Source organism: Diadema antillarum, unplaced genomic scaffold, assembly GCF_040938485.1.
Source record: "Diadema antillarum isolate AM-2024a unplaced genomic scaffold, OU_Dant_1.0 seq00000447_RagTag, whole genome shotgun sequence".
Lineage (NCBI taxonomy): Eukaryota > Metazoa > Echinodermata > Echinoidea > Diadematoida > Diadematidae > Diadema > Diadema antillarum.
This window is the reverse complement of record NW_027271421.1, coordinates 413,395-427,080: the sequence shown is the minus strand read 5'-3', so window position 1 is coordinate 427,080 and position 13,686 is coordinate 413,395. Positions and strand designations below refer to the sequence as shown.

General features: G+C 38.8%; 2 protein-coding genes across 2 annotated transcripts in view; both read left to right on the top strand.

Annotated features, from left to right (window-relative positions):
* LOC139732771 (cholinesterase-like) overlaps positions 1-13,686 on the top strand; it is a 45,217-nt gene that overhangs the window by 29,141 nt on the left and 2,390 nt on the right. The window lies entirely within an intron of this gene.
* Positions 4,229-12,657, top strand: LOC139732781 (cholinesterase-like). The gene is made up of 10 exons (XM_071643624.1): positions 4,229-4,390; positions 5,640-5,816; positions 7,169-7,328; positions 8,080-8,157; positions 8,620-8,738; positions 9,582-9,749; positions 10,215-10,654; positions 11,134-11,328; positions 11,955-12,136; positions 12,511-12,657. Exons 1-10 carry the CDS (start codon positions 4,229-4,231, stop codon positions 12,624-12,626), a joined length of 1,797 nt encoding a protein of 598 aa, XP_071499725.1. The 3' UTR covers positions 12,627-12,657.

Below are 13,686 nucleotides of genomic sequence, written 5' to 3'. Positions count from 1 at the left end.
AAAATATCAATTTTTTACTGCAAATGTCAACACGTCGACGACAAATTTCATAACGACAACTAATGTCATAACACGTCGACGACTAATATCAAAATCGGATTAACGACGAATGTCATAACACGTCGACGACAAATGTCAAAATTTCCGTTTTTACTGCAAATGCCATACCACGTCGACGACAAATGTTAAAATCGAATTAATCACAAATGTCATAACACATCGACTACAAAATATGTGGATCTCCAAATTTACTGCAAATGTCATAACGCGTCACAGGGGAGGATCCAGGAATTCTGTAAAGGGGAGACGCCTTTACAAAATCAAAGGCTGGCGCAACCCCCTCCCCTTTTTTAATGTTATTTCTTTTGTTTTAGCAAATATAGAGACGGGGAGGGGCGCCACGCCCCCTCTAGATCCGCGACTGCGTCGTCAAAATTTCCATTTTTACTGCAAATGTCATAACACGATGTGTTACACGACCACAAATGTTAATGGCAAAACCAATGCTGCATTACAGGGGCGGATCACGGAATTCCGAAAAGGCGAGGCGCCTTTGCAAAAGTAAAGACTGCCGCACCCACTCCTTTCTTCTCTTTCTTTTTTTCGTTTAAACAAAAGAAATAAGAGGAAAATAACAAGGGGGGGGGGGTTGCGCCAGCCTTTCATTTTGAAAAGGTGTCTCCCCTTCACGGAATTCCTGGATCCGCCCATGAAATGCAAGCAATGAGTTTTGACATTTGTGGATGACGCAATCGCGGGTTGAGAGGGGGCGCACCCCCTTTGATGACCCTTTATGTTTTTGTTAAAACAACAGAAATAAAAAGAAAAAAAAATAGGGGGTTGCGCCAGCTTGTATAGTTTTGAAAAGTCGCCTCCTTGTAATGCAAGCATTGGGTTTTGCCATTAACCTGTGGCTGACGCAGTCGCTGATCTAAAGGGGCCGCGGCGCTCCTCCCCGTCTCTATTTTTGATAAAATCAAAAAAAGGGAGGAGGTTGCACCAAACTTTGATTTTGTAAAGGTGCCTCCCCTTTACGGAATTCCTGGATCCTCCCCTGTGACGCAGTATGACATTTGCAGTAAATTTGGAAATTCTGACATTTGTGGTCGACGCGTTATGACATTTGTGGTTAATTCGATTTTGACAATTGTCGTCGACGTGTTATGACATTTGCAGTATATAAAGACAGAAATTTTGACATTTGTCGTCGATGTGTTATGATATTTGTGGTTAATCCGACTTTGATATTTGTCCCATGTGATTTGTGGTCATTATGACATTTGTCGTCGAGGTGTTAAGACATTAATGGTCGTTATGACATTTGTCGTCGACATGTTATGACATTTACAGTAAAAATTTATATTTTGACATTTGTCGTCGACGTGTTATGACGTTTGTGGTTAATCCGATTTTGACATTTGTCGTCGACATGTTATGACATCAGTGGTCGTTATGACATTTGTCGTCGACGTGTTATCACATTTGCAATAAAAATTGAAATTTTGACATTTTTGGTCGACGTGTTATGACATTTGTGGTTAATCCGATTTTGACATTTATCGTCGACATGTTATGACCTTATAGTGGTCATTATGACATTTGTCGTCGACGTGTTGTGACATTAGTGGTCGTTATGACATTTTGTCGTCGACGTCTTATGACATAGTGGTGGTTATGACATTACACGATCCAAATTCAAATTAATTTATTAGGAATTTTCTGCATCGATCATTTATTACAAAAATGAAATACTAAGTAGTCATTTCTTGTTGTTTACAAGAGAATGGAACATACAGTGTGTACATTCGAATATAAAACCGAGATATACGTGTACAGATTAACGAAAAGAGTAAGAGAACACGAACCATTCGAAATAAATGATCTCACTGAATTATGGCACAAGATCGGGAGTGTAAATGCAGAAGACTGTCGTCAAATAAGCATATAGCTTAAAGATACGACAGCCATATTAGTGGTCGAATATTATTGACATTAGTGGGCTCGACACAACATATGGTGACAGCATAATTTTATTTTGAATAAAAATCATACAATAATATTGTGGATTAACTTAACTCCCTCAGTTTTTGAGCATTTGACTTGAAATTTGGCACATGTGACAGCTATCTGATAGAGCTGGGCAAACTTCATTTTTTTTCTTAATGTCAAACATTGTGTTGCCATGGTAACAGTATTTTTAATGAAAAACATAGAAATTGTTGATTTATTTACTTACTCACTCAGGTTTTGAGCAATTGACTTGAGATTTGGCAAATGTCAGTAACTGTGTATACAACATTGGGTGATAGTTCTAGTTTGTATTGAGAATGTCTTCTTGAATATTGGAGTATCAGATTACATCTGTATACTCAGTATACCTTCATGAAAAAAAAGTGCTTGAACATAAAGAAGTGAATAAAATGCATAATGAATTCATGCAATAGTGGTGTAATTTTCCTTCACAACATATTTGCACTGACTAAACATGTTTCTAGACAAACTGATCACTGTATAGAGAGTAGAAAGTGGTCTTGTAAACAAACATTGTAAAGTTTTAACATGAGAAAGAGAGAAGGGGAGAGACAGAGAGAGTATGAGAAACAAATAAATTGTATGAGAATTAAAGCAGTGATCGAGGAAGGGAAAAAATGCAGGAGTCATAATTATGCATTTGAAAAAGGAGGAGGTCGAGAGAGGTCGGAAAATGAATATGCAGAGCGTAAAGTAGTATGAAGAAAAGAGGGGCAGGTTTGAGAAACAAAATAATATACCATCAGTATGAAGATAAATTTAGGGCCTTTAATAGCAACAGATATAACAGAGGGGGTTGGAGGCTGGCAAATAAATATATGTACATAATGTATATAGATTTAAGCGATCATGTTATTTCACAACTTTCTGATACATGTACATGTACCATTGTATAGCCTATTCCATAACTTTCAACTACTCTCCCTTCAAGCTTTCCATCCATGCGCTTCTTCTCCACTCCTTTTCCCTTCAATCTTTCCTGTCAATTTTTCAATCACCAATCTACGGAGATCGAAAAAGTGTTACATTATACATTACTCGTCATGACATTGTGTAAGCCTATTGGTCGATATGCGTTTCAATATCGGTGGGGGGAGGGGTCGGAGGGGTCGGGCAGGATTGGCTTCACCTTCGGTTCCCCCCCCCCCCCCTCCCTCCCTCACATAATTATATTGTAGCCAATACGTGAATTCGCAACATGTTTGGACTTATAGACTATATATATATATATATATATATATATATATATATATATATATACTATATAAACTTTGGTCACTGTAGCCCATTAGGGGCCTACACATCCCCATCATACACCAATAAAGTTGTGATCTTCCATGGAACCCGCAATGATATTGATCACTGTTGTGCATGATTGATGAGATATCACAGAATATTCATTGCTTTTTTATCTCTTTCCTTCTGATTCTCTCTCTCCCCCTCTCCTTCTTGTCAGATTTTTTGTTTTGTTTTGTATTGTCTCGTTTTTCGCACTCTCACCCGTTTTTATACGTATTTATACATGTACTACTACATGTATAGTAATTGGATGAGGGTCTACCACGGCGAGCAAAACTTTCTCAGCGCGTGCACACACTCACTGATGCACGTGTACGAATCGAATCGTCGCGAGCGGAGGGTACAGTACCCACAGAACTCTTATGTATAGTACCACAGAATACTCAAAGAACTCATCGCAACACACAACCCGAGTGGAGTAAGCATAGACGCATCAGGAGCGGTTTCATTGAATTTAATTGCCAAAAGCCACAGGCTTGCGTGTAAATAAAAAATGCGCCTCCGGGCCGTGTGTGTAGGCTCGCGTGTGTGTACATGTGTTTCTCTCTCTCCCTCTCGGTTAATTATTCTCATAGCGACTGGAAAAAGAACATCTGTAACGGTTCGTTCTGACCATATCGCGTCGCTCCGTTACATAACATCCGCTCGCGGTTCAATGTTCCCTCTATGGGGGATTTCAATCTTCCCTCAAAATAGGTAGTCTCCCTGACTGGTAAAGCAAACAGATAGAGGGTATAAATAGAATATAGCAAACAATGACATGACATTATACGAGTCTTTGATAAACAACAAAGAGGGATTGGTAGGGTTTTAAGTTGTAATTAGTTTGCAGAATTTCCTTCAGAACAGTTTACTGCATGTTGTTGGTGCTGCCAAGTCGCATTAGACAATAGCGAAAATGAAACTTCAACTTTTTGTTCTGGTGGTCGGTGCTTTCCTCGGGGTAAGTCGGGCCAGCAGCCCGGTAGTGAATGTCGCTGAGGGAATCATTGTGGGGAAAACGGTGCGATTCAGCGAAGACACCTTCATCAACAAAACAGTCGATGTCGATGTATTTCTGGTAAGGGTTGCTGTCCGAAGAAAATCCTATCGGTAATCTCTTTTTATTTCAATACCAAGGTATGTGTTGATACATGCACTCTATCGGATATAGTTTTACGGATGGTTATATTGATGATGATGATGTTGTTGATGATGATGATGATGATGATGATAATGATAATAATAATGATAATGCCATTAGTTTCAACTACATTAGTACAGTGTTCGTTTTTCGTCATACCAATTATATAAAGGCTTCTTGTATCATACGTGCACGGCCTTCATTTCGGCGGTCATTTTACAGGCCAATTTGACATTCTTCAGTTCCAAATTCGCTCCTGCTGCGAATGGGTTTTCCAAGTGCATTTTCCGCGTTCCCATGCAGAAAATTGGTCTTTCTAGTTCCAATAAGTTAGTGAGCACTATATGACCAGATGTAATATGTTGTTGACTTTCATGTGTTTTACAGACAGTATCTTCGTAGTGTTTAATCAGCATATAGGTCTTGTCTTCAATAGCGTTCATGTTTCCTTCTCACAATAACTGGGAATGATTTTTCTGCTCCCTGGAGAAACTGAAGTGATCAGTGAATAAATACACACACATTGGTAGAATAGAAGTAGGCCTATACATTCTGTGCTCTCTCTGTATAATCTAATCTCACAAAACAGCTTTCCATGACATGTATTCATATTGTTTAAAGGGGATGGCTAGTAACTGATTAGTGGGAATCAGTTGGAATGCTGGGGAATGATTGTTCCAATCCTTGTGGGATTTATTTAAGAGTACATTATATATCTATTGTTGCGTGAAAATTGTTTGCTTCAGAACGGTCTCATATTCAAGTAATGTGCATTTTAATGCCCCGCCACTGTACAGGCATGCTAACCTGGAAACATTAAACTGCACATTACTTGAATATGAGACCATTCTGAAGCAAATAATTTTCACACAACAATAGATATATAATGTATACTCTTAAATGAATCCCACAAGGAATGGAACAAGCATCCCCAGCATTCCCACTGATTCCCATGATCAGTTACTAGCCATCCCCTTTAGTGTATATCCGTTGTGTATAATATTGTGGTACATTTTCGCAAATCTGTTTTTACAGTCTTTTCTGTATATCATTTGTGCTTTTAATGCATCATGCAGTTTCACTCTCAATGCCTTGTATACATGTTATACATGTATACATGTTATAAGGAAATTGACAAAAGATATTGTTATTACAATGCTTATGTTTTCTTACACTCCATAAACAGGGAGTTCCCTACGCCAATCCACCTGCTCGTTTCGCTAAGCCAGAAAGCAAGACTCCATGGACGGGAGAGAGAAACGCCACCGAGTTTGCCCCAGCCTGCGTACAAATTCCTGACCCTCTCTACCCAAACAGATCGGAGGATTGTCTCTATCTCAACGTCTACACTCCAAGCACATCTGTGAGTGGGAAATTACCTTAAAGGGATCTGTAGGGGGTTTCTTTAGACCTAACTTCAGGTTTCTGACATTTTTGGTGAGATAATGAGAAACCTCTTACAAAATGTGAGAGGGGATGTAATTCCAAGAGGAACCGAACATTTATTTGATAAAAATTGGTTTTCAAATGGCTGAGATATCCAAAATAGAACGATCCTAATAAAAGCTATGACCCAGCTTTTATTACGATCGCTTTGATTTACTTTGTTTTGTTTTGTTTTGTTTTGTTTTTTGGATGTCCCAGCCATTCCAGAGCAAGTTTTCATCATATTCACTTCGAATTCCTCTTAGAATGGTATGCTCTGTACTATTTCATAAGTGGTTTCTTTGTATCTCGCAAAAAGTTAAAAGCCCCATCCTCATCTCTACAAATACTATACCATCCTTTTAAAGAGAAAATCTAGTCCTTCATAAGTCAGTCTGGTAAGATTGACTAAAATCTTACGAGCACAACAGTTAAAATTGATTGATCAGAATAGAAATTAGGGAAGTCATGAAATTGTGAAGTTCCGCTAATTTCTGCAGAACAGTTCTGGTACAGTTGATATGAATATGCAAATAAGTGAGCAGCTGATGATGTCATCAGTTTTCATTGGTTTTCCATTGACCTTGTACACACACAAAAAAATGAAGAAAATTCACTGTTTTTGTTGCTGAAGTGTAAAACATGATATTATTCCTGGATAAATAACTTCATGGTAATAACCAGTCAGATATATCAGGATTTGAGATTGGGGCATCATTGCGTTTGAATGAAAAAAAAAAGAAGTGTCAAAATGAAATTGTACAAATTATATGGCAAGTTGTGAGGGGATGACATCATCACTTCACTATTTGCATATTCATATTGACTCGTATTCAAAAACTGTTTCCTGAAAATTAGTGAAACTTCAAATGTCATAACTTCCTTACTTTTCATCTGATTCTGATTAAATTTTCAATGTTGTAAGCAAATTTTACTCCTTCTTTTCAGACTAACTTTCATCTCCACCGGAATTTCCCTTTAAAATTTAAAACACCTGTGTCGTAATTTCATCTCAACATTGCTCAAATTTTGTGATATTGGGTGCTGAGAATTACAAGGTGGGAGAGGAGTGAATTTCACAAGTACAATGTAAAATGTAGCACCAGGTAGGAGGAAGGTAGAAGGCACTCCACATCCCCTGGTACCACTGTTTCCTTATCATCTTTTTCATCCTCAGTAAAAGATTATCAGCCTTGTATGATTCTTTCTTTGCCCCCCCCCCCCTCTCTCTATCTCTCTCTCTCTCTCTCTCTCTCTCTCTCTCTCACTCCTCATCCATAAATGTCGCAGTCATCGAATATTCCGGTGATGGTGTGGATTCACGGAGGCGGATTTCGGACGGGAACAGCGATGTCGTACGAATTCTACGGATTGCCATTGGTTGTTGTAGGTGACGTCATAATCGTAACCATAAACTACCGACTATCAATCTTTGCACACTTTACAACAGGTAAGATCTGAATGCATTCTGTTGTGTGAGTGAATGATAGTTGTACACTTCTGTTGCATGGAGGTGGTTGACAAAGTAACATGTTATATTGAAAGTTACAATTGTGAGTGTGGTTGTGTGATTGAAAGCGTGGTGTTCACAGGTCAGAGTTCACTGTTCGATCGTTGAGTAGGGTGATGTAGAGGAACATCTAGCCTTGATACAGCAATAAAGAAACCTTGTGATAAGATCGATATCTAAACCTATATTTATCACACACTGGATTTAAAGAACAACAAATAATACAGAATTAATTTTCAAGCTTAAAGGGGCAGGATGACGTAGACACTTGTTAGTTCATTAACAGCAGGGAGGTGAGGCTCACCTCCCTGTTAACAGCAGTACACTGTATTGACACGGCAAAATGGTAGACCTTTCGGCGTAGATACTACTTTTCTAAAAGTGTCTGCTTATATCATATTTATCAAGTGCCCATTCTAAAGAGGTTCAAGGGATGGAGTGGGGAAAACACAAGAGACACACACCAGGCAGGATTCGAACCTATGATTCCTTTTTAAGAGTCTAAACCTTTATCTGCCATACCACATTGTTCCAACTTGAACCAATCAGTTCCTTTCTAGATTGGTATCTGTCAAGCATGTCTATATATTCCATAGAAAATAACTACTCTTGACCAAATATAAACGAAACTAATTCAACTACTCCTAAATAAAATGATGGGTAATGTTTCTGTCGTGTTATCTCCTACCAGGTGATGGGGTATCATCAGGAAATTATGGTATGTTGGATCAGGTGGCCGCGATAGAGTGGGTCTACAACAACATAGAAGGTAAGATTACTATGATTTTGTTTGACTAAGATGCTGGATTATGATCTCCCAAAATACAAATGTCTATAATAAATTCCAGGACTCACACCCAGCGTTCGGAATACAGATTACAAGAAGACACGTACTGAACACAGGTAAGGGTTATTTATACATTACTTCCATTGTTGCCTTGGAAAAAATTAATAAGACAATCACTGCATGTGCTTGGTTGCTGTCCCTTTTCTTATGCCTACTCCGTTTTATGGAAATTTGAGTCTTTTAGTCTTTAACCCTCTGATAAACATTTGAGTAATAGCAAAAAACAACAAGAAATGTGAATCGATTAAGACAGGAGGATTGCTATTACTATTGAAATCAAATCAAATCAAATCAAACAAAAGGGAAAACTAACTGAAGATGGGAACGTTGTTTGAAACAAAATGTATGATTTCTTTATGTCTTTTACGTTTCGATATCTGTTAGCTTTCGGAGGGGACAAGGACAGGATTACGATCTTTGGTGGGAGTGCAGGATCGGCGTGTGTAAGCTTTCATCTTCTCTCCGACTTGAGCAGACCTCATTTCAATCAAGCCATCATGCAGGTATAGAGTTACAACCAGGCGTTAGTGTCTTTTTTCATTTAGCTGATTAATTAAAACATTCTTTCTATGTTTCAAAGTCTTTAGGTGTTACAACCTTATAACCCTGATGAGCAGGTGTTTCTTCACATGTGAAATGCTGTTGAAACACTGTGGTAGTAATTGATTGCAACGCATATTCAATGTATGCATTGCAGTGTTTCTTCACACATAAACGTGCGTGTGGATGTACCAGTGCGCCTTTGCAAGTGTTATATGGGGGCGCTCTTGACTTAGAATGTACTATACCTCTGCCAGAAGAATGAGAGTAGTGCGATATTGATATTGGAACTATTTCAACACTGTGTATTTCAGTGCTAGTGACAAGACATACTTTTCACTCTTCTCTTTTCACGAGATACTAAGATTGCATGGTACTATCACTCTTACTGGCAGACGATTTGTTTAATCCGTTGAATGATTTATGTTATTGTACTTGACTTGTAGTACTTCAGGACCTTGTCGAGAAACAGCCTATGCATACTGATTGAGCCATTCTGACAAAATCATTATTCTTTACATAATGAATGAATGGATGTATGTTTTTTCTCCCAAATAAAATTTATATAAATTGTTCTGCTGTACATCGCGTTTTGTAGGCAAAATAACAATTGAACTGTCAATTATTGTGTAACGTTTATAATGTTTCAATCTGAAAATCTTATATTGATGTAGTGCCTTGAGTCATAAAAACAATGACTGTCATAATATGCAAAAGCGCTTATAGACTATTAAAAAAAACTAACATTGATAGCCTGAGCAAATTTCTTTGCACAAACTGGACTACTGTCTTGTTCTTCCGTCCAGAGTGCAAGTTCTCTTGCAAACTGGGCCTTTAGAGACGACCCCGAGTTGGAGAGACAGTTAGCCAGAGAACTGGGTGAGGCAATGGGGTGTGACACGTCCACCTCAGAACTATTGGTGTCATGCCTTAGAACCCAGGATGCTGACGACTTGCGGGAGACTGCTGACCGTGTAAGTCTACACCACCTTCGTTTCTCCTCATCTTAACTCTCCGCGTGCAACATTAAACACCTGTTCATAGGTTTGTGTGCGAAATTTGTGCACAGTTGATTCATTGACACATAAAGGATTAATTAGGGCTCATCTTTCGTTTGGTTTCTACTTAATTCTGTAGGTCTATTGATGAAAGTGGCGTAATGACCATAATTTTATGCATTATTTTCCGCTGTGAATTTCAATTATGAAAATTTGATATGCTCTTAGAAGGAACATGATTCAGTAGGAGACATCTTTCCTACTTACACTGACGAATATCATCATCTAGTTATGATTGCGATAACGATAAGACTGTGAGGTATTTGACTGTTTTTCCTTAATAGAATTATCAACCTACTGCAATTCAACTCAAGCGGTACGTTGTAGTTTTCAATCAGAATAACTTTTTAACAATGCGTTGTGTGACCAAAATATTGACAGTTCTATTCAGGATACCCAGTAACCAGAGACGGGGATTTCCTCGATGCCTCGCCACAAACATTGTACGAGACGGGAGACTTTGCCCACGTGCCCATTCTAGCTGGCTTCAACAAGGATGAAGGCACTCTTAATATATACTTTGCAAACCCCGATTACGTCGGCAGTCTCACACCACCCCCTATCAATCGTGCCACGTTCGATGAAACGCTCAGGAGGACGTTAGCTTCTGACGGAATCGACGATGAAATCGCCATCGATGCTGTGACCCAAGAGTATGTGGACTGGACGGTGGCCGATGACCCCGAGACAGATTATTTCATGTCCAATAAGGACGTCACCGGTGACATGGATTTCGGCTGCCCGATCGACATGGCGATCAGAAAGCACGCAGAAGCTGGAGATCCTGTCTACTTATACTACATGACGCACGAGCCTTCGAAGTGAGTTGGACATGTTGCTCTGAAAGTAACTATGATGATAATGAGAATACAAATATGATAATAACGCTGGTAATAAAGTGCCGTTAGTAATGAGTAGTGTAAGAGCATGTAATTTTAGAAGTATGACCCCAATTAGCGACATTTCCAAACATTTTGATTACGGATTCGTCGGATTGGAAGGTATGGGTACAGAGATGATCAATCTTTGATACACTTAGGTGGGCGACTTCAAGCCGACGAAATAAACGTCTCACCGAGCTATCAGGGAAAAGCTTTGTGAAGACTGGAGCAAGGGACAAGACAAGGCGAAAGGGATATTTAATAACTGCAGACATCATGTAGGGCCTGCCATTCACCAGAATGAGGGGATGAACCGTATGGTATTGATTGTTAAGAAAATATGTGATGCCAATTGTACTTCTGACTATTAGTGATCCCTTACAATACTTTCCTTTGTCTTCTGAACATTTGCCCTTTAGGAGCTTCTTTCAGAACGGAGACTTGGTGCCCTCGACCCCATGGCTTGGCGCTGGTCACGCCGAGGATCTGCTCTTTGTCTGGGGAATGCCTTTCATCGACGAACTCTATCACATAAAGGGCCACAACATGACGGCAGAAGAAAACGCCCTCTCTGTTAAGTTCATGGAATTCTGGACAAACTTTACCAAGTCTGGGTAATTATGCGTGCAGTAAGATGACACCGACAGAAACCAAAAATGTTGTTCGTTATTTCGAAGGTTCGTTGATTAAAAAAAAAGGAACTAGGTTCATTCATCTGAAAGTGAAACAAAGTTGCATGCGTATAAACGAACTTTGGGACTATTACGCACCTTTGTAATAACAAACTCTATTTCATTTTCGAATTTACGAACTTTCGCAATAACAAACCCGATCTCATTTTGGGATTAGTGATCCTCTGGAGTAGTAAACACGTTATAGCTAGCTGTAACCCCCACAAGTCATGCAGTGAGGTAACGACTTACGAGTAGGACCCTGCATAAGAGAAAGAATGAGAAACCAGTCTGATATCTTCCTATACGAAATTTTTCGACCATATTTCTACCATTACTAAGAAAGAAGGTTTGCATTGGCAGTCCCTGTCTTCAAAGTCTCCTCAGTTTTTCTATGTCCTCTACGATTAAAATCGATAAAATACGATAAAATCATCAACCCACTGTGTGCCACAGTAATTTCCTCTCCATAGGTGTGTGAAACTTGTCCAAATTTGACTCACTGACACAGAAAGGGTTAAGTTCTAGGCGAGAATGTAGGCGTACATTTTTTTTTCTATTTCATGCAGTAATCCCAGCAAACGGAGCCCTTCTTCTGACCCGGGGCAAGGTGACGATTTCTGGCCCACGTTCACTATCCCGGAGCTCAGTCACAAAGAGCTGGCCCTGGACCTCTCCGTGGGAAGGGCTCTCAGAGCCAGGCAGTGCCACTTCTGGAACGAGTACTTCCCTAGTCTGCTAGCATTTACAGGTATATTTACTCATCAGCTTTAACACTCGTGAAAATTTACTTCTCTATCTCGACTAGACAAAAGATTGATATCAAAATAAGAAATGGAATCGAAACTGACAGATTAAAATCTATTCATTAACAAATTCACCAGTTTTGTTGAACTCTGTGTGTGAAAACAGCTTTTTCCTGTTAACATTTTGAGTGAGAACTGATGAATAATAATAACAACGACAACAACAAAAAGATTATACCTCAAATTGGGATAACCGTGGGGTACGTGAACAGTTTTGTCAAGTTGATAAGTGTACATTCTTAAATACAGTCCTAATAAAAGGGACAATATTTTGTTTCTAGAATCATGGACTTTAAGCCTTTTTTCTTGAACCAAACAGAGAGTTTGGACCCCGTGGAACAAGAATGGCGGGAAAGTTACGATGGCTGGAAGACAGACATGACTGAGTGGCAACAAGCGTTCGAGGAATATCAGCAAGAAACCAGCTGTGACTGAGGCTACAACAATGACGACATAATAGGCAATAATCACGTGATAATGTTCATGCAAGATTGATTATAATGACACTGGCGAGAGAGAATGTGAGAGACAATAACATTAAACGTGACTGTACTTGACTGGGATACAACAATGGGAACGGCCATTCTGGACTCCGTTATCATTTGCCTTTGGCTTTTTGTGAGCAACTGAAGCCAAAGATCTATCCATATCGTTTCAACAGCAGAATATTATCATAATTATGATAATCATCAAACAACAGTGAGTGACTTCATAATCTCGAGGATTTATCTAGCACCGAAACCACTTCAATGATTCAAGGAATTTTAATATCGGGGTATACTTTTATACTTTTGCTTCTCCACAGCGTCAATGTGAAACACGACTACTATATGCTTTCCGTAAAAGTTGACCGTGTAACATAAGGAGATTGTGTCTCAGGATATTGTGATTGGAACAGGTGTGAAAAAAAATCAATGAAAATTGGAACCTGCAAAACTATGTACAATTTGAAACTCTGCGATCTTTATGTACTTTTAGTTATCGGCAATGAAAAGCTTGTAAAATCATTTGGTTGAAATAAATACTGCATTACCTGTTGCCATGCATATATTATCTGTGCATCTGTAATATCTGTGAACCGGGTGAGATATTTAGTAACAGATATCAACAGTATATGAGTGTGTGTGTGTTTGTGTGTGTGCGCGTATGTGTATGTATATGTGTGTATATATGTGCGTGTGTTCAAATTTCAATTTCAATTTCAATTTCAATTTTATTTTCGTATTTCTCGATGGAAAATATCTGGTATATAACAAAATATAATAATACAGAATGTCCAGCTTGGATATATACATGAAGAAATAGGAATACAAAAATAATACATAACGGTCGATGTGTCATTTTCAATCAAAGTAAAGGATGCAAAGAAAAATACGATGGAACCTACTAAAAAGCAAAGCTTGTTGAGTGTATAGGTCCCAACAAAAGCCTAGTGAGGGGAACAGGATGAGGAGCACGGGTACAATTAAGACCAAAAGTAAGGATAAACAAAAGA

Coding starts and splice junctions, on each gene's coding strand:
- LOC139732781 (XM_071643624.1), top strand. CDS start 4,229: ATGAAACTTCAACTTTTTGTTCTGGTGGTCGGTGCTTTCCTCGGGGTA. Junction 7,329..8,079: donor CTTTGCACACTTTACAACAG/GTAAGATCTGAA, acceptor ATCTCCTACCAG/GTGATGGGGTATCATCAGGA. Junction 8,739..9,581: donor TCAATCAAGCCATCATGCAG/GTATAGAGTTAC, acceptor TCTTCCGTCCAG/AGTGCAAGTTCTCTTGCAAA.